General features: G+C 36.6%; 1 protein-coding gene across 1 annotated transcript in view; it reads left to right on the top strand.

Annotated features, from left to right (window-relative positions):
- LOC126717985 (choline/ethanolaminephosphotransferase 1) overlaps positions 1-21,866 on the top strand; it is a 34,342-nt gene that overhangs the window by 6,680 nt on the left and 5,796 nt on the right. Inside the window, exons 5-14 of the mRNA XM_050420006.1 lie at positions 4,266-4,343; positions 6,813-6,888; positions 6,988-7,010; positions 7,090-7,190; positions 7,620-7,714; positions 7,982-8,050; positions 9,020-9,089; positions 12,888-12,951; positions 13,035-13,075; positions 13,165-13,249. Of these exons, the coding sequence (XP_050275963.1) occupies positions 4,266-4,343; positions 6,813-6,888; positions 6,988-7,010; positions 7,090-7,190; positions 7,620-7,714; positions 7,982-8,050; positions 9,020-9,089; positions 12,888-12,951; positions 13,035-13,075; positions 13,165-13,249 (702 nt within the window). The remainder of the gene's footprint in view (positions 1-4,265; positions 4,344-6,812; positions 6,889-6,987; positions 7,011-7,089; positions 7,191-7,619; positions 7,715-7,981; positions 8,051-9,019; positions 9,090-12,887; positions 12,952-13,034; positions 13,076-13,164; positions 13,250-21,866) is intronic.

The raw sequence follows: 21,866 nt of genomic DNA, 5'->3' as shown, positions 1-21,866 counted from the left end.
CACTCTTCAATCTGCTATTCAAGCATTCATTAGCAATTAGAACCAAATCTAGGATTTGTCTCCCTCCAACAAAAGAATTTTGAGAAGTAGATATCAACTCATCCAAAACCCCACGAAGTCTATGTGCCAACACCTTAGCCAAAAGTTTATAAAGGTTACCCACAAGACTTATAGGACAAAAGTCTTTTATATTGATTGCATTGACTTTCTTGGGGATCAAACATAGAAAAGTGGCATTGAGAGACTTCTCAAAAATACACTGACTATAAAAATCCGTGAAAAAAGCCATAACATCTTGTTCTAGTACACTCCAACATTTTTGGAAAAATGCCATAGTAAAACCATCTGGCCCAGGTGCCTTATCATCTTCCGCCTCCGTAAGAGTCTCTAGAACCTCCTCCTTCTCAAACTCTCTCTCCAAAGAGTACCTCTCAACTTTGTCTAGACGTGCAAAGTCTAAACCATCAATAGTAGGCCTCTAAGATTCCGGCTCCTTATATAATTTCTTATAAAAATTCGTAACTTTAGACTCATCCTCATATGGAACCCCCTCAACCTCCACCCCCCTAATCTGATTGGTTCGCCTATGAGAGTTAGCAAGTCTATGAAAAAAGCAAGTGTTATTATCACCTTCTTTGATAAACAGCGCCTTAGATTTTTGCCTGCAGGAAATCTCTTCCAAAGAAGCCAAAAAATCTATATCAAATTTAACCACCACTCGTCTCTGTCCACTTGGGTTAGAACTTGCATCCCCTCTTTCATATCAATGTCTAAGAGCTCAGTCATCAAACATTTTTTCCTGAAAGAAACATCCCCAAAAACATGCTTGTTCTAGTGTTTCAAGTCCCCTTTGAGAGCCTTCAATTTACATGCTAGAATATAATTAGGAGGTCCCAAAAGATGATAACTACTCCACCATTGACGCACCATATCCACAAAGCCCTCTACCTTTAATCACATATTTTCAAATTTGAAAGAACTCCTCCCCGTAGACATCCCTCCTGCCTCCAAGAGTAGATGACAATGATCAGACACCACCTTAGGAAGAATTCTTTGGGTCATCTAAGAAATGATCCTCCCAATCCGCAAACACCAACATTTTATCAATTCTGGACATGGAGGGTCTGTCAGAGTCATGAAACCACGTGCACTCACCTCCCTCCAAAGGAAAATCAACCAAAGAGTGTTTCGCAATAAAATCCGAGAATTTAAACATGACTGGACTGAACAAAGAACATCCAAGTCTCTTAGATGGATATCTAATAATATTGAAATCTTCAAACAAACACCAAGCCAAAAGCTACCGTCATCTCACAATGTCTAGCTTTGCCCATAATACATCCCTAAGGCTTCCATTGGTCGGTCCATAAATCCCCGAACAGATCCATTCAAAACCATCTGCCACACCCTTCAAAATGACTGAAACTGAAAGCCTTCTAGCCATAAAATCAACTTTCTTAAATACCCTCTTATCCCACATCAGAAGTATACCCCTAGCTATACAGATGGCCTCTAAAGCCACCCAGTCTATAAAGGGGCTGCCCCAAATACTTTTTACCATGTTAGAGCTAGTACTGTCTAGTTTAGTTTCTTGAAGGCAACAAACAATATCACATTTCCACTTCTTTAGAAGATTTGTCACAACTAGTCTTTTATGAGGATTATTCAATCCCCTCACATTCCAAGATAGAAGCTTCAAATTCATGGATAAACAGACAAACCCAACCCAGAGGCTTTCAATCTGCCTCTCATAATTGATAGTGGAAATCAAATTTTTTAACTCCCTCATACCTTTTTGGCTTGAGATACCTGCCCGACGAGTGTTGACAACAGTAGCTTGTTTCTCCCACACTTTCTCCAATTTTTTAAAGAAATCAGTACACTGCCTCTCACAACAAGCAATCGGGAATTCCACAAAAGTAGCCAAACCTTTGATCATCATGCTCACCCATTCTGAAGGCTCCAGTTCATCCTTTGAAAAAAACCCATTTGTTTCACAATCCTTTTGTGGCAAGATTGAGGCCACCATTAGGATCCCACAGTGCTAGAGGAGCAACATCCGTAAAATTGTAGTCCTCCCCACCCTTACCCTAGGCCAAAGAAACATCCCATATCAGCCTAGGAGTCACACTCTCGTTCATATCAAGACCCATCTCGGATAAAGGGGAAAAGTGGTTGTAACCCAGCAAATGGTGCTGTTGAAACAACTCGGAGTCTTCGGAGAGTGAAAAAGCTAAAGGAGTACCATCCCTTGGTGGAACAACCTTCGAGACAATATCAGTAAGGTCACTGACTTGCTCAAAAGCATCGGAAGAGTGATATTTTGGTTTTATGTAATTTTTGTTTTTTGGGGAGAGTTTTATTTAATGTTGGTAAAAGCAAGGGCTGCGCTTAAGCGCAAAGGCATCTTGGAGCCTAGGCGCAAAGTGCAAAGCTCAAGTGCACGCCTGATTGAAGTGAAGCACACATTTTTAAAAGATAATTATTAATGATAAATGCAACAATCAAATGATCAAATTATCATATAAATTGAAATAAGTTTTTTTATATAATTCATCTAACATTTAGATAAGCCCTACTTTTGCAATTTTAACACAAAATTACAAGTCATTTTATTTTTTTGGATCAACTAGATATAAGTACTTCCATGTAATATCCTTTCTTAAATCTCAAATATCCATAATGCCCTATGACTAATTAGTAATATTAGTTAATAATTTAATCACATAATGACTATAACTCTATAAGAATTAGTTTGCTATGTTCAACATCAACCACTAAAGTAACTAAACAATTACCACAAATTTATTATATCATATCTTTGTTTTTTTTTCATGGATGAGCTAAGAATATGAGGACATGGCAATATGGTAATTGGTACCAAGAAGTAATCCAAAAGGGACAAAATAGAATAAGAAGAAGCTGGGTGGGTTATTGTTTCAAGGAGAAAAAATCAAGAAAAAATAAAAATAAAAGTAGAGAAGAACTGGGAGGTTATGGGTTTCATGACAAGTTACACTTAAAATATTTTTTTTTTGATAAGTATGTTACACTAAAAATATGCCAAATCAATGGTTTATATCGATAATGTCAAGATCCTTTAGTTTTAATTCAGTTTTGGTTTTTTTTTTTTTTTTTTTTTGAAAAATATAAAAAGTGCCAAAAAGCGCACTTTGAGCTTTTGGAAAAAGCGTGCCTGAATGAGCCTAGCTTTTGAGGTAACAAGTGCTAGAGTCTTGGGGCTTCCTGTCATGGGGCTTCCTGCTTTGAGCTTAAGTGCACTTTTACCATCATAGTTTTTATTTCCTTGATTTTAGGTGTTTTTAAGGATTTCTTAGTCAAAGTATAGTCATATTATGGTACTCTATCAATTAGGATATGTTTAGGAATATTTTTTACTTGTGAAATAATGTTTTTTTGGGCCTTAAAATAGGCTTGCATTGTGTAAAACGAAAATAGGAATTTGTTTTCAATAAAATTGAGGTTTTCTTTAGTTCTGGTGGATTCTAGAGTTTTTCCTTGTGGATTCAAGTCCTTATGGATGCAAGGATTTGTGTCTAACTAGCTAGAATGATATCTAGCCCTTTCATGCTTTCTGTTCTACTTTAATTGGTACAATGTAGGACAACATATGGAGTTTATTTTTATCATTTGTTAGTTCTTAGATAGATTTTTTTTTCCTTGTAAAATAAGTTTTTTTGAGACTTTAAATAAGCTTGCAACTTATAAAACAGAATTAACAATCTACTTACTATAAAATTGAGGTTTTCTTTATTTATGGTGGATTCTAGAGTTCTTTCTTGTGGATTCAAGGAGACCCTTATGAATTTAAAGGTTTGTGTCTAGCTAGAATGAGATCTAGTCCTTTCACAATTTCCATTCTGTGTCACTAGATGCTGACTCCTATAGGTTTTCCCATGCATGTTGCTGACTCCAAGCAGGCCTAGGTGCTGGCTCCTATGTCCCCTATTTTTATTTTTCATACTCTTTGATTTACTGTTACATTCTTTTGGTTTGTCCTGCACCAAATACTTTGTAAAGCATTCATTGCCCAATTGTCTTAAATAGTCATGTGGCAGCCTCCATTTGTGTGCTCTGTGCCCTAGATTGATTGTTTTGTAATTGGACAGAAAAATTGGTATATAATTTGTTACATAATGAGTTGCATGAAACATTCTTTCACATGCTTCCAAATTTATAAAGAGAAGTGATGCTGTTCTGTGTGCCTTCTGACTTCTCTGAATCCTTCATAATTTTTGTTTCAGATATATTCACCTCGCTTGGATTCGTCTCCTCCAAGATGGGTTCATTTTGCCCACGGATTGCTTCTTTTTCTCTATCAGGTTTGTTTGGATTTTATTCAAGCTTTTTGTAATGTTGTTTTGTCCAATCATGTTATTGTATTTTATGTATATTAGGCATGCTTTGTGACAGCTGATAGATTAATAAAGTTAAGTTACTTATACAATATTTCCTGATTCCTATTTCTTTCGCTTTCATGTATAATTTTAGTTTTATAGTTTGCTATTTTGCCTTTGCAATTTATATTGATTGTTATGCTGTTCTTATTTTGGTGAGGCACTTCAGAATCTAAAGGCTTTTGATTAAGTTGGACTAAAAAAGAGTACATCGAATGTAAGTTGAATCAACTTACATTAAGGAGTACTAGAGAGTTTGACTTCGGATAGAATGGAATGGCAGAAAAGAATATTTGTGGCCGACCTTGACTCATCTGTTAAGATCCATAGCTGATCCCAAAAATTTGGGATGAAGGCTTGTTTATTGTTATGTTGTTCTTATTTTCTTTATTGAAGTCAAGAGAATTGGGGTTTTGAACATCCCTAGTTTTTTAAACAAGTTGAATGATGGGGATTGTGTTGTAAGGCTTTAGTCTCCACTAGATTTAATCATATATTGAATGGTTTGGAATGCATAGTAGTTGTGGAAACTTTAGTATGCTGCTGCTAACCTTAATATGGACAAGAATGACAGGTAATTCTTGAAACACAAGGATATGATACAGTGGAGAGATGGCAATTAATTAATTAATTAGTATAATTTTAAAGTATATTTGATGTTAGTTTTAGATTTTAAAAAAACAACTAATAATTTTGAGAAATTATTTTCAATCTGTTTTGGGCTTCTAAAATACAGATATTTTCAAGCTGTATGTGGCTTCTAACATTGCTGTGATACACCTATTTTCAAGTATTTTGGCTTGAATTAATAAATTATTTAAGTTGGTGTATTTTATAATGATTGCGAAGGCCCACTGCAGTCTTAAGAGCTGGTGTAGGAGCAAACTGTTAATAGAAGCAACATCTGAGAAAAGAATAGAGAGAAGAGAGGTATCAAAGACTAGGACGATGCATAAGTGAAAGATGACAATGAGAGAGAGAGAGAGAGAGAGAGAGGTGGAATTTCCTAAGGTTTCACTAGATAAAGTTCTCCCCCCACCCCCCAAATTTTATAACCTCCTGTGTTCAGATTGTCCCTGGTATGTCTGTCCTGTCTTTGAAATCATTAAATTTTTTCCCCCTGAAATGTCATGGACATGCATGCAACTGTACCCCTGGAGTTACTGTGTCCAATAAGTGTCAGATCCTAGAAAGCACGGGTGCAGCTCCAGGGCTGCTGCACCCGCACCCGACGTGCACCGACGTGGCATGCGGTGTGTGATGCTGCTGACCGCGCGTCCGTGCTGTGTCAGTTTTTTTTTTTTTTTTTTTTTCGGTGCCAATTCAGGCCGATACGGCCTGATTCTGGCTGAAACGGACACCGAAACGGTCTGCCACCATGTCACCGGCCTCCATTCTTCTGCTTCATATGGCCTTGTGAGAGAAGAAAAAAAAAAAAAAGAGAGAGAGAGAGAGAGAGAAAAGGAAGAAGAGATAAGGACGCCATTGAGATAAGGAAGAAGAGATAAATTGAGCTCTTGAAACTGTTACAGAGAGAGCAAGGGAGAAAGTTGTGGACTGTGGATAGATTTTTGAATAGGTGTATTGGTATAAGAGATAAGGACTTGAAAAGTCAAAAAGATAGAAAATGTTGGAACTTGTGAAAGCAGTAAAAATACAGGTTTTGATTCTTTGATTTTATCACCTTTACACATCAATTTTTATTATTCTTTAATACTTGATTTTATCACCTCATTACTTTTTTTTTTTGAAGGAAAATAATTTAATATTATAAATATGTTATTGGGCTAAAATTGGAGTTGTGTAAACATTTTAATAATATATATAAATATGCTTTTAAATTTATTAATATATATTTACCATTACTCTTAAATTGGTATATTTTTATCATTATATAAAAAAATATGCTTAGCAATATATAGAAAATATAAATAAAAATATTTTTAATAATTTTTTAATTGCCGCACCTTGTCGCACCTGCACCCTACTTTTTAAAAAATTGTTGAGTCCCGCACCTACACCCACACCCGCACCCGCACCCGCATCCGCATCCGCATCCGCACCCAAACCCAAACCCAAACCCGAATCCAAATTCGCACCTGTGCTTCATAGGACAAAATTCAGATCTGGACATGATGGGGAGTTTGCCATATCCACACTTCCTTGGTCTCTATAAATTGAAATTTTTATTGCATTTTAATTTTTTTCCTTATTCTAAATCTCATTCCCTGATTCGTAGATAGAATTTCTGCAGTGCCCTCTGCAATGTATTTCATACTTGATTATTCATCAATATTCTCGTATTGGCATGCCCTTCTCTTTCCCTTTCTTTCCTTTTTAATTAATTATTCTTTTTACCACTTTTCTTTCTAACCTTTCACTAGTTCCATTTAGACCTTTGATGCTGTTGATGGGAAGCAAGCTAGACGGACAAATTCCTCAAGTCCATTAGGGGAGCTTTTTGACCATGGTAATATACCCTTGTCATGTATATTGTATTTCCTTTTCTTCCATAGGTTAAGTGTTAATATTGATAAATAATATTCTTGCCTTTCCCAATATATTGTAGGATGCGATGCTCTTGCTTGTGCGGTATGTATCATCAGATTTGGTTGTCATTTTGTAGCCCTTGGAAATTCATCACCTTTATCATTTTCTTTCTTAAATATAGTTAGAAGCATTGGCTTTTGGGAACACTGCTTTGTGTGCAAGAAGTACTTTCTGGTTCTGGGTAATTTCAGCTATTCCATTTTATGGTGCAACATGGGAACAGTAAGTTTAATTGATGCCCATATTATTTATGCATTTTATTCATTGCATTATTTCCTACCTTTATGGATCTGTAAACTATAATAATATTTTATTTATACTTTCCATCAATAAGAAAAAGGGATTGCTGTATACATTTGAATATTATAAATGAAAAATTTTCTTTGATTCTCCCGTCTACTGGGGGTCATAGCTGGGGGTTTCTGGTTTTTGTGGGGGATATATTAAAACCCTTGTTGTTTGCTGTTTGATCCTGGATGATGATTACAGATCTGTTTGTGCGTTTTGACTTCAATGTATCCTTGCACTATTTTAATTATTGTTTAAAACTATGCTTTTCAGAACTGGTTTTGTCATTGTTGATATATGTAAATTCCATTGACTGTTGGATTTTTTTATTAGCATTATTGATATTTGATTTTCTTGGTACAGCTATTTCACCAATACCCTTATTCTTCCAGCTATCAACGGGCCTACTGAGGGTCTTATGTTGATATATGTGGCTCATTTCTTCACAGCTATTGTAGGTATGCTCCTGCTATCAATGTGCCTTCAACCCCTCCACACCCTTTTCCTTACCCCTCTTTTAAGTAATGTGCTTTTGTGCACTTTCAATCAGTATTCTAAAACTTAATTTAAAATCCAAGACACTGTAATTTTCTTGGGTTGCCTTTATTTTGTTCTACACTAAGCTTTTGAGCTCCATGAAATTTTGGAAGAATTCACATTTCTTTGCTAAGAAATATACCCTGTGAATCATTTGATTCTCATACTCAAATTCTTAACTTCTCCAGGTGCTGAGTGGTGGGCTCAACAATTAGGAAAGTCTTTGCCCTTCTTAAATTGGGTTCCTTTTCTTCATGGTAAGATTATTCTTTATAAAGCCAACGACCTACAACACATCATTTTTGGATCTGGAAAAACCTTATGGAATCTCTGCTTAATATCTTGCATATTATACTTTAATAGTTTAACAAGATTCAGACCCACCATAATGTTTTTATTATGAGATGTGTTATTTGGGGGTTTTTCTCAGTATGTTGTCCATTTGATTGTTTGTCCTCCTTTGGCTGTCTCATTTTTATAGATTCTGTTCTAAATGATCTGCAACAGTTTTAGATTACAGCAGTGTTCTTAAAATTTTTGGTGAGGTCATAGAGAATGTGATTCAGTGGTATTATTTGAAGTTTTTGTGTGGAGTTACCCTATTTATGTAAGCCAATGTCATTTAGGTAGTTTTATCTTGTTAAGTGTTGTATTCAGTGAATGTTGGCCTAAAGGTTTTTATTTTATTTCTTCTCATGTGGCCTTCACTGGAAATTGTAGTGAAAATGCATTACATTCCATTTTTTCCTCTTCTGCTGACATTGGTTCTGTGTAGTTAAGTGTCATCTTTGTTGGCATGGCACATTCTACCTTTTCATTAAGGCATTTATTTCAATGCTTTTAGGATTTGAGCATTTCTTCTATGGATCCTAATTTGGTAATATATACACATGAATTCTACATTTTTTTTTTTTTTTTCATTTCATTCCTTTTCTTGTTGTCCTTACCAATTGTGCACTGTTTCCATCCTGCATTTTCTTTCATATATTCCTTCTTTGATATGGCTGCTGTTTGCTGCTAAGTCACAATTTCTTTTCTCTGTTTAAGATGCCAGAAAATAAGTTGTACTTCTGCAGGAAGAGTTTGTACTAGGCATTTCATAATTTCAGTTGATAATTCATCTCCATTTTTTCTTACCTGCTTGATGTTTGTCAATAAACTCCTGAAATCCTTTTGCAATTTTTTGAAATGTAATGATTTCATTTTTATTTATTTATTTTCTTCAGAAATTCCTACAAACAGAGCAGTGTTGTTTCTGATGATTGCTTTTGCTGTAATACCAACAATCATTTTCAAGTATGTTCTTCTCCATACCCTAAATTATTGGGTTTTAAAGCCTTTTCTGTTCTGGCATGTGACTTTTGTCATCATACGTGATTTTCTGACCATGATGCATCTGTTATGACTTCTTCAATGTATTGTAAACTGTTTTAGATGGACTCTTTCACATGCAACCTTCAGGTGCTTTCCCCATTCTATGATATGATAGGAATAACAAAGAAACAAGAAGGCACATCATTTTAATTTGATCTTGACTTATATTTTTTGGAAAAAAAGAGAGAAATTAATAGAAATGAAGACAAGGGAAAATTATGTTTAAATGGGGTAAGTTGAACATAAAAAGAAATATTTTAGAGATCACGGCAAGTGTGTAATTCCATGGTAAGGAGAGTGGTCCATAGTTCCACTGCTAAAAAAGAGGGCAGAAATGGAAATAGTGTGGATCTTAAGTCAGCAAATGACTAAAGGTTAAAGTTCCAGGGACGAACTGATTAGATGTGCAATGGCAGAGATCATTATTTTTACCATCTAAACAGCTACACACACTGCTCGTCATACTATCGGAGCTAGCCATGCCGGAAGTTGTTACCTTAACCACAAGGCTGGGGTGTCAAAGGCAGGGCTAGTGACTTGAGTGAAGTCAATATTACTTGGTAAACCTATTTGAGCCTAAATGAGATTTTGTTCAAAATATGCCCAAGCTTTTGACTTAGTGGTCAGAACTCGGATGGGAAGCTTAAATAGATTGAAGTTTCAGCACTATTTATTTGTTTGTTTTGTTTTTGTTTCCTGTAATGTTGACCTTTGGACATTGGAATGGCATTTCCATGATATCACATTGCTGTGGTATTGTTGCACAATGGGGTGTGTATGCATATGTGTTTCTGTGTAAGGCCTTCTAGACATGTTTTGTGACCAAGTGTGAATTTACACAAATATTTAAATAAATTAATTGTGTGTATCAATTAGTGTTGATGGCATAGAGTTAAAAGGATTTGTCTCTTACTATGACTTGTGTTGGTGTGCTTAGGCGTGCTTAGTGCTTAAAGCTCTAAGCCCTGAGGTTTAAGTGCTTCGCTTGGCTGAAGCAATGCTCCTTTAATGAAGTGTGACTTAGAAGCACTTTTCTTGTGCTTTTTGAAGAAGCTTAAAGCATGTTTAGGTGCACTTTTGTTTTTGGCTAAAAAAGATATGAATCATTAATAGTAACTGCTTGATCTTGAAGAAAATGACGTGGAGCATTGATTTATTATACAAACACTATTCTTAAGGTCTTGTACTACAAAATAATTTTTTGTTTACGTATCAAAAAGTTAAAAAAACAAAATTAACATGAATATATATACACACACACACAAAAACAAAGAATTTATTATTCTTATGCTTTTTGGTCTTTGTTTTTTGGATATATTTTTATTGAATTATATACTAATAACTATCAAAGTTATATACATTTATAAAGCATAAGAGAATTGCAAAAAAATGCTATGTTTAAACTTTATCTGAATAGATTATTATCATGGACCAAAATACCTTGTTTTGGTATTTGAAGTTACAATCTGAAGTTTACCAAGCGAGCACTATTGGTCCTTGAAGTTTAAAAAATCAGCGCTTAATCTGTTAACGGAGCAATGCAGTGGCATCTTTTAAATGATGTGGCAATGTTTATAATATTAAAAAATTACAATCATTATTGACACGTTAGAAACCCAAATCAAACCCATTTTCCCCAAATCAAACCAAACCAAATTGAGCCCTAACCCATCCCCCACCTCCAGTGGCAGCTCCTCCCCTGCTCGGAAATAGAACAAAGCAGAGTAGTTGATGGCCTTGGGGAAACTAGAGTCATCTGGTCCAAAGAGCTTTCTCACTTTTCTCTGTATTTACTGAACAAAGTTGTGTGGTTGGGGTTAGTTGCATAGTGTTTTCTGTAAAACTGTAAATGGTATACTGTGACTAAAAGTGAGCGAGAGTTTAAAGCCTTCATTCATTCCTTACCAACAAATGGATTTCAGTTCTTCAGATTTTGGAGAGATTTGGCATTCAATTATTTCTGTGACAGTAAATTGTATTGTGAGTTTGCATTTTGCAATGCTCATTTTTTTATTTTTGATAAGTAAGAAGAGAATATTATTAATAAAAGAATATCAAGAAAAATACAAAGAGTTCACAGTAGTGAACAAAGGAAAAAAAAGGAACAAAAAGACAGAAGTAGCCCCTAATCTATCCTAATAGACGAAAGAAAATCCATAAGGGTAGAACAAATCCATAAGGGTAGAACAATTCGAGAAACCCCAACAACGAGACCAATTAAAGAGGGTCCGTTGGCAAAACTCTAATAATTGAACCACAGTTTTCCCCTCATCCTCAAAAGACCGCCGATTCTGTTCAGTCCAAATGGTCCACATTAAACAGCCTGGAACCAAATTCCAAATATCAGAACTATGCTTCCCAAGCCAATGATACCAACAAAATAATAAGTCCACAACTAAACCTGGCATGACCCAATCGATCTCAAACAACCGAAGCATATACATCCATAAAGAATTAGCTATTGGACAAAAAAGTAACAGGTGATCCATAGATTCTGCATTACAACAGTACATACAACAATGTTTCGTCAAAGGGCGACCACGAAGCATAAGGTTATCCAAGGTTAGAATCTGACCATGAGCTGTTGTCCACATGAAAAAAGCCACCCTTTTAGGAATCTTAACTTTCCAAATGTCCTTCCAAGGGAAAGTGGAAGGAGCTGCATTTTGAATCTTATGATAAAAGACTGAATATCAAACTTCCCACTTCCATTAAGATCCCAACAAAGCCTGTCACATCCTCCACCCCTAGGAATTCGGGTTTGGATGAAATGAAGTAGGGACTAGGAAGCCGCTCACTCAAAAGCCACCCTCCCTATCTCAAGTTCTCTCCTCAAACTCCACCGCCTCAAGTCTGCCATGGTCTCTGGCCAGTAATTCCTCTGGCTTCATTGCCAGCACCGAGGTGTGGTGGGTTTTAGTTCCCTAGTTGAGTCAAAACTCAGTTTGGCCGAGATGGACAATGACAAGGACAACAATTACATTGCTGAGTTATCTCACCAGATGGCTCATGACGATGACAAACACAAAAACAAAATCTTCCACCAAACTTTGAAAAAAGTGGAAAAGGTGTTTAATTTTTACTAAAATGACTTCCAGAAAACGATTTCTTTTTGGAATTATGTTTAAAAGTGCTCGTTTGAAACTGTAGGGATAAAAAACGCTCACTTGGTAAATTTCAAGGACCAACAATGTATTTTTGCCTATTGGTAAACTTCAAGGGACCAATTCTCATATACTTATGTAAAGAAAAATGCTGTGTAAACTTTATATGAATAGATTATAGATTATTTCAGTATTATCTATTGATAATTGTTTTTGAATTTACTATATTAAAATTTTAAGAATTTGAATTTACTTATTTAAAATTTGAACTTACAATCTTTGTGCAAATGCACTATCCTAGTGAGCTTATTGGCAAACTATATTATTATTTTGAGTTTATTAACTTTTATTTATTTATTTATTATTTATTATATGTTATAAATCTTTCTACTAGAGGTTATTATACATTATATTTGAAAAACCTGTGCTGTACTTAAGTAAAGCAGTTGGCAATTGTATGTGCTTTGCGCCAGGCTCTAGGAAGTATATGGCTCTATGCTTTTTAATTGCATTTGATGTGTTTGCCTACACTATTACAGCCAGCCTACATGTCTGACTTAATGTTGTTGTTTGATAAAGGCAGCTTAGATCTCCCTTGTTTTGTGTTTATTTGCAGTGTACAGAATGTTTATAAGGTAGTTCAGGCAAGAAATGGAAGCATGCTGCTGGCATTAGCAATGGTACTACTGCTACCTTTTGGATACTTATCACTTTTCATTGCTTATAGGATATGTAATAATGTTTTCTTCTTGTTTCTTGTCAGCTTTACCCTTTTGCTGTACTCTTGGGAGGAGTGGTAGTTTGGTATGACCCAAATCTGTTATATGTTTTTTTACATGTTTTTCTTTAAAATTTGTAGATGGGTTTACATACTGTTATTTTTTCAAATGTAGGGACTATTTGTCTCCATCTGACTTAATTGGGAACTATCCTTATTTAGTTATATTGGGAACTGGACTTGCGTTTGGATTTCTTGTGGTAAGATATTTGTGTTTTAGTGTGACTACTCCATTCAGTGGATTTTTCTATTTTTCTTTCTTTGAAATTATTCACTTTTAAAATTGTTGTTACTATGTATTCTTTTAATTTTCTTGATTTTCTGCTTTTACTGTTCTGTGGTCACTAACAAATATATTTTACTTATTTGTGACAGTTTGATGAATTGGATTTTTTTTTTAATAATTAGATGATTAGTTTATTGAGACTAGAACATTAATGCATGAAGTATACTAGAGAAACACCTAAAAAGCCAAGAGCCTTATAGCTTAACTGGTTGGCACCTCTTGATGTTTTCAATAGAGACATCTAAGGTTCAAATCCACCCACCCCCAACTATTCAATTATCAAAAAAAGAAACACCTAAAAAATGCAATAGCTTTCCAGATTTCACTCTTAGTACCCATATTGCATTTCCTTTGCCAACAAACCAGCAAATTTATAACTGTCTTCGGCATCACCCATCTAGCCCCATACAAAAAGCAAGTGCCCATAGTTCAATTGCGACCAATTAGTGAAGCAAAAGATGTCTCACTATTTCTCCATTTTCCTTGCAAATATAGCATCAATCTTTCACAATAATTATCCTCTTGAGAAGATTTTCCACTATCAGAATCTACCTCAATGCAACTGTTCAAACAAAAACTGCAACCGTACATGGAACCCTTGTCCTCTATATATTTTCCATGGGAACCCAAGCTCCCAATTTTCTAATGAAGCTTTATAGTGGGATTGAAATGCAACCTCATGTGGAACCCTTGTCCTCCATATAATCTTCGATGGGAACCCAAGCTTCCAAGTTCCTCTAAAGCTTCATAGTAGGATTGAATGTTGAAGTTTTCAATACCACCAACATACCTTATCCTCCCTCATCTGATGGAAAATTAGAATAGAAGTTCATAAAACTCTTCTGTCGACTCTTAACTCTCAATCCTAAAAATATTATATGAAAGTATGATTCTGACAATGCACCCCTCCCTCCAATCTACTCAAACATGAAGCAATAGGGGCTTCCTTATCTCTAGCTAAGGCAAACAAAACCAAAAACTAATCTTGTAAAGAAGCTCCACATATGCATCATACCGTAATCAAACGTATGACCCATCAAGCTCCATAATTCCTTAAGAAAAAAACCTTGACAGGCACATCCCTCTTTAACAACACTAGAGACATCTAATAACCTCAGGTTTCTCCATATTTGCACCTATAATATGTCTTCACACTCGAATCACCTTCTACACCATTCCTTTAAAGCCATGTTCCTAGTGGAACTTGATTAAAAGTACTTGGTATTACTAGCTTACTAATACCCAAACCACTAGTCATCATAAAATAAAATAAAAATAAAAAAAATATTATTTTATTCCACCAAATGAAATTTGAATGCTTCCCATAACCCTCCCCAAAGAAAATTCCTCTGCGACCTTTCTAGCTGGGAAGCACAAGTGCAGCTACATGGTAGCCGCACTTGTGTTGAACACGATTGACGCAGTTGCACGCACGTCCCACACGATTTTTTTATTTTTTATTTTATTTTCGATACAAGTTTTTAAGCTTCGACTCTTCAAGCTTTCGACTCAGCTCAGCTTGCTTTTCAAGGTGACACCCACACAGTGACAAAGAATGAAAGAAATGAGACTGAGAGAGAGAGGGGAATAGCCGAATAAATGAGAATAGATGAATGAATTTGAAACTAGATCCAAAATCTCAAGTTATCACGTGAAGTGATGTATTGATGTGGTGGGTGGGAAACGTGTAGCATAGTCAAGTACATTTTTCTTTTTGATTTATTTTTTTAAACTTTGTAGTGGATGCCAACTTTACATGCTTTTTTTCCTTTTTATTTATTTTATTAAGTGATATCCACTAACTTAAGGATATGTGATCCACTCTCCTCCACTTCCGTCATTTATTTGGTATATATTTTAAGAGTGATATATAAAATAATTATTGATTGATTTTATAATAATAATTATTAATTGATATATATTTACCATTATGTGAAAAAAAATGCTTAGCAATATATAGAAAAAAAAAAAAAATTAATGATTAATTAATAAATGCATCCCGTTGCACCCGTGTCCTTTTTTTTTTTCAAAATTTGCTATGTCGCCATATTCCACCCGCACCCTTATCCATGCAGGTGCTTCCTAGCTTTCTAGTGTGTTAGCTATGTGAATGGGCATGGTAAATAAAGGCAGAAAATAGGTTGATAGATTGGATAGCTTTTACTAATGGTCTGTTTTGATTGAGGGGGAGGGAGGGGGAGTAGAGTAGAGTTGGCCCAAAATTAGCCTATTTTCAGCTAAGTTTACTTTACTCCTCTCCACTTCCTCTCCCTCCCCCCTCAATCCAAACGGGCTGTAAGAGTCAATCTTCCTCCCTTTGACTAATACAATTTTCTTTAACTTGTCAAACTTTTCTCAATTATAGAATTCCAAAATCATCCTAGCGTTGAAAGAAGATCCAATGGCAAACCTATATAACATGGACCCAATGTTACAGCCAACTCAGAAAGTCCTCCCACCTCTCCCAGTGGGCAGGTAGTAGTTTACTTTTACCTAAATTCACCTTCATTCTGAACGCAACTTCAAAGCAAAGTTGAACACATCTGATAGCTCTCAATATTTCAGAAGATTCTCCACATAAAAGAATGGTTTCATTTGCAAATAAGAGATGAGGAATCTCCATATCCTCCCCATGATCTCCAACTTGGAACCCTGTTAGAAATCTGCTGCCTTCCACTGCTATGTATAGCACATTCTTTTGACAATGTAGATAACTAGAAGAAGAAAATAATGGAGATAAAAAGAATCTCCTTGCCTCAATACTTTAAAACTAGCAAAGAAACTAGGTGGATCACCATTCACCAATATTAAAAACTAACAGTTGAGATAAAATAGAAGATCATTTCCTCCACTTATCACAAAAACTAAGCCTTTCTTAGATATAAAATTAATAAATCAAGCAATCTTAAATCACATGATCATAAACCTTCTTCATATCTAGCTTATAAATCATGCCTGGCTACCACTTTCTTCCACTTCCAGCAAGAAGTGCACTTTGAATATCTTATACAAAATCTCCTATCACAAGTTTCAATTTATTAGCTAAGACTAGCTAATAATTCATATGCACTGCTCACCAAACTAATAGACTGAAAGTCTTTCACAGTTAAAGTTCCTGCCTTTTTGGCCCTAGAGTTATAAACTAGCATTAAGAGGCTTTCAAACATACCAGACTAGTGAAATTCATGGAAAATTGTTTTAACAATCCCCTCCATGATCCTCCAATAGTGTTAAAAGCAAGCCATTATAAAATCATCTAGACCTAAGCCTTAATCTTCATTCAAATCCTTTAGAGCATTTAACACATCCGCCTTTTTGAAGGGTCTTTGTAGCCAATTCTTTGGTTTAGCAATCTAAAATTTAAACCATTTACCATAGGGCGTAGGCCTCCAATCAAAGAAGTGGCAGATTTGAGCTTTTTGTAAATTTAACAATTCTTGTTGATTGCCTTTTGAAAGCTCAGTGGATCTAAGATAATCCTGCTTTGATATATGGTGGTTGAGGTTTTGTGGTTATGGTAGTAGCTAAATCATGGTGCAACTTGATTTCTGTATTTGCCATGTTAATCATATTTGTGTAGGTAGCTATGGGTGGCACATGATCATATGAAAGCAGCAATTTAGATTCCAAAACAACTAAGAATTGATGCTGCATCAAGAACATGTTCCATCTTGTGCAGTATTTTGCTAGAAATATAATGATTTAAGTTTCTTAGTAGGGCAATAGGTAATTTTGTTAGCCTTTACATGCCAATATTAGTTTTTAGTTTTAGTGCAACTTTCTAGATTAATTTTTTCCAGGCTGGCTGCTGATACTGCTTAATTTGCAAATTGATAGTTTGTTGTCCATGTAATTGCATGTATTTCTTTAGTTGCTTTGGTTCAATAATCAGTTGTATAGATCCCCAAAGGTCTACGGGTTGACTTGCTCAAGATATATGGTGTTTTATTATTGGTGTGAAATAAATTCCTTACAGAACTGCTCTGGTAGCATGATATGTGACGGTTAACCTTTTACCTATTTCATGCTAAATTTTTGGTAATAAACTGTAGAAAGAGCTTGTCTTTTGTCAAAAAATTTGTAGAACCCTAATGGTGCATAAATAACTCTGCAGGGTGCCGTAATTAGTTTCAGTTTACAGTTGTTAAAGATGAGAATAAAAACAATATAGAGAAGCGGAAGCAAAAAAGAGAGAAGAACACAAGGAATAATGTGGTTCAACTAAAGCCCAAGCGGCTACATTTTTATTGTATAATCAAGTCAAATGTTACCATGAACCCTTAACAGGTTATATATAGAGACTAGAAGTTTGGGTTAGCCCTACATGGGCTTACAACATAACTAGGGCCTCTTGGGCCATTTCCTTAACATAAACTCAATACCTGGGATGCACGGACGCGGCATCCAGCCCAGCGCACCCGCGTCCGACGCGGCGGGACGCGGCGACGCGGGAGGGATGCCGCAGACCGCGCGTCCGTGCCGCGTCCCGCCATGTGGCAGCCCCGAATCGGGCCGACGCGGCCCAAATCGGGCCGACTCGGTCTGTATTGGCCGTATCGGCCATATCGGTCAATATCGGCCGGCGACCGATACGGCCGAAACAGGCCGGAATCGGCCGAAACAGGCCGAAATCGGTCGTGAAAATCGCCGGAGAGGCCGAAATTCTAACCTCAGATGCGTTTCTTGCCTTATTCTTTCTTTGTTTTGTGAATCAAGTATATTAATGTGTTTTTTAAGAATATTTTAATAGTAAAAATATATAGAAAATATAAATAAAAATATTTTTAATAATTTTTTAATCGCCGAGTCCCGCCGCACCCGCACCCTACTTTTTCAAAAATTGCCGAGTCCCGCACCCGCACCCGCACCCGAGTCCCGAAACGCACCCGTGCTTCAAAGCTCAATACCTTTAACGCTCCTCCTCAAGCTAGAGCATATAGTCATATAGTTCCAGCTTGTAACACATAAACTCTAAACAACTTCAAAATAGTGCCAACTTGCTTGAAAAGGCTGAAAAATGATATGAACCAGCCAAAACTTGAGGGAACCGGCCGAAATTGAAGCTGAACCAACCAAGATACTTGCATGAGCCAGTGGAAGTTCTTCAATACCAAATGGGTAACCAAACAGAGGTTTATAGGTTGTTAGGTTATCCTTATCATGGATAAAGGACAACCAAAATCTATACCTAAACAATCAAAATTAATCAAATAGGCAAACATGGGACTTCCTTGTCTACTTTAACCAACAACCAACACTAGAGGCTCTAGAACATGCTGGTGACCACTGCGTTAGTAACCAACAACTCTGGCGATAACAACCAAGAACCATTGAGAAAAAAATACCCTAGGACCACTGGAAACTACCAAGAGATCGAGGAGAAGCCATTGCAAGCTTTGGCAAGCAACCTCCATGATCTGAAAACCACCGGGGTAAGCCGAAACCGACTGAGAAGTACTAGATCTGACAAGACTCGCCAGAATATTCTGAAAACCACCCAACAACAAAAAGCCACCGATAAATGCCAAGAACAACAAAAACAAACAATAATTGGTGGATGATGGTTAGAAACCACCATTGATCTTCCACTGAGAACAACAAAAAATAAAGGCCAACTGTTGAGATTTGGCAAGATAGGTTGTGGGTTAGATATGGATCTTGGGTTGAATATGAATTCAGGTTGGATCCGCAACGACAATGACTAGGGGTGTCCACAGGTCGGTCCGGGTTGGGTTTGTGCCTAACCCATGACCTACCCAACCAAATCGGGTGGAGGACTTTTAGACTCGCCACTGACTGTTAAGGAGTAGGATTAGAGTGGTTGGATACGCGTTGGGTGGTGGTCGGTTCGGTCAAATTGCCCAAAACATTCCAGATTTGGCAAAATCTTGCCAGATCTGTTGGAGATCTCATTTGATTCGGTGAGATCTTGCTAGATCCGGCGGAAATCTAGGTGGATCTAATGAATTTTCACCAAATAATCACCAGAAAATTATTGGAGTTGCCGGATTTTTCTGGGTTTTATAGTCGGGTTGGGTGAATCGATTAGAGAAGAGAACTTGGCAGCCTACCTGCTGGAGTTGGTTTATGAAGTCTAAAACCCGCTGTCAACCATCGAAGCTCTCTGATCAGTTGCGGGTGGGTCGGGTCGGGTCTGGCGTGTGGGTGGACACCCCTAACAATGACAGCCACTGTGACAACCACCAAAACAACAATGAGACAACAAGACAACAACAACAACAACAACAGCCATTGAGAACAACCAATAACAATAGCATCCACTGTGAACAACCTACAAAGTTAGATTTGAAGGTTGCACAAGCAAACCACTAACAATTGAGAACAAAAACAATGAGATAGGTGTTGTGTCGATCTGTTTGGTGGGTGAAACAAGATGATAGAAATTGTGAAAGAGGAAAAGCAATCAGCCACAGGAAAATGGCTCTAATACCATGTTCAAGACAAGAATAAAATAATATAGAGAAGCGGAAGTAAGAAAGAGAGAAGAACAATAGGAATTACATGGTTTAGCCTAACGGCCTATGTCCACAAGATAAAGTCCTAGTGGCTATATCTTTTCTGTATAATCAAGTCAATTATTACCGTGAACGCTTAAATAGGTATATATAGAGACTAGAAGCTAGGGTTAACCGTACATGGGCTTACAACATAACCAAGCCTCTTAGGTATTTACATCTAGGAAGCACATGCACAAATACGGGTACGGGTATGGATACGGTACGACAACACAGAAATTTTTTAAAAAGTAGGACACGAATAGTGGCTGAGCTTATGAGGTCCACTAATGGTGTCCTCTTTTGGGATGTGAGATTCATTAGGAGTGTGCATGCTCGGGATCTAGAGGCTATGTCCGACTTCATGGTAACTATTTATGGTTCGCATATAAGGGGGCGAGGTGAGGATAAAATGTGTTGGATTCCTAGCAAAGTTAAGGGTTTCTTGCTTAGTGATTATTATAGAATTTTAGCTGGCATCGCTTTCTTTGGGTTTCCTTGGAAAAGTATTTGGAAGCAGAAGATTCCCTCTAGAGTAGCTTTCTTTGTTTGGACTGCTGCTTTAGGGAAATGCTTGACGATTGATAATTTACGTAAAAGGAAGGTGTGGATTTTGGATTGGTGCTACATGTGTAAGAGAAATGGTGAATCGGTTGACCATCTATTTCTTCATTGTCCTTTTGCTTCGGATCTATGGTCTATGGTTTTGGGCCTTTTTGGAGTTTCTTGGGTTATGCCGCACACTGTTCTGGGGCTGTTATGGTGTTGGCAAGGCAGCTTTGGTCGTCATCGAAATGGTTATATTTGGTCCATCATTCCTCATTGCTTATTGTGGTGTCTTTGGACGGAGAGGAATAGTAGATGTTTTGAAGATACTGAGAAATCTATTCCAGACCTCAAGCTTCTCTTTTTTAGAACTTTAAGGGATTGGTTGTTTGCTTTGCAAGATAAATCTTTCCCCTCTTTTATTGATTTCCTAGACTCTTGCAATTTTTGTATTTGATTTCTTTTCCCTTGTTCACTCCCTGTGCACTAGGGTGTCCCCTTTTTATCAATATATCTTATTACTTATCAAAAAAAAATATTTTCTATATATTGTTAAGCATTTTTTTTTCATATAATAGTAAACATTTATCAATTTATGAGTAATAGTAGACAATAAAGTGAAATACAGTAACCAACCTTCCAACTTTTTTTTTTTTTTTTTCCAATTGTGATCGAGCATCAACTAAATTAGCCAAAGAGAGAGCGACAGAAAGAGAGAGTGAGCCAGAGAGAGAGATTGGATCGAGCAATAAAATTAGAAAGAGGGGTAGAGAGAGCGATGGAAATGAGAAAAGTACCGTGACTACTGTCGGCCGTCGCAGTGGGGCTTCACTGCTGTTGCCTTTGCTTTCGTCGTGGGGCTTCTATTCTTCTGCCACTCTAGCCGTTGGACAGAGAGTGAGAAAAGTCCAACGGCAAAAGTAAAGGCAATGGCATTGAAGCCCCATGACGAAAGCACAGGAGAGGGATCGAGAGAGAGATTTTAGGTTTTGTTTTTAAGTTATGCGGTTCTGCCTTCAAAACGAACAGTTTCAGGCATGAATTTTTTTTTTCTTCTCATTTTTTGCTAGCCCGTGTCCCGACTATATCCCAAACGTATCTGAGCCGTGTCCCTGCCATATCCGAATATTTTTTTTAAAAACGGCTGGGACACACGTGCAGCTGTGTCCCAGGAGTATTCCTTATCCCGTACCCGACTACCCATATGACACAGACACGGTAGGCATTTTTTCGTGTCTATGCTTCCCAGCTTTACATCAACATAAACTTAATACCTTTAACAAAGATCATGGTTGTTAACCTAGTAAGATGTTTCTCTGGCTTGTGTTTTGGGCTGTTTTGTAGATTTTCCTCTAGAAGTCCCAGCATGCGATGTCTTGTAAAAAAAAATAGTATAAATAAATAATTCACACACAAACATATTCATTTATTTTCTAACATTGTTCTAATGTCTGCCTAGTGTTTGCTTTA

Source organism: Quercus robur, chromosome 3, assembly GCF_932294415.1.
Source record: "Quercus robur chromosome 3, dhQueRobu3.1, whole genome shotgun sequence".
Classification (NCBI taxonomy): Eukaryota; Viridiplantae; Streptophyta; class Magnoliopsida; order Fagales; family Fagaceae; genus Quercus; species Quercus robur.
The sequence above is the reverse complement of the archived record's forward strand: the minus strand, read 5'-3'. Positions and strand labels throughout refer to the sequence as shown.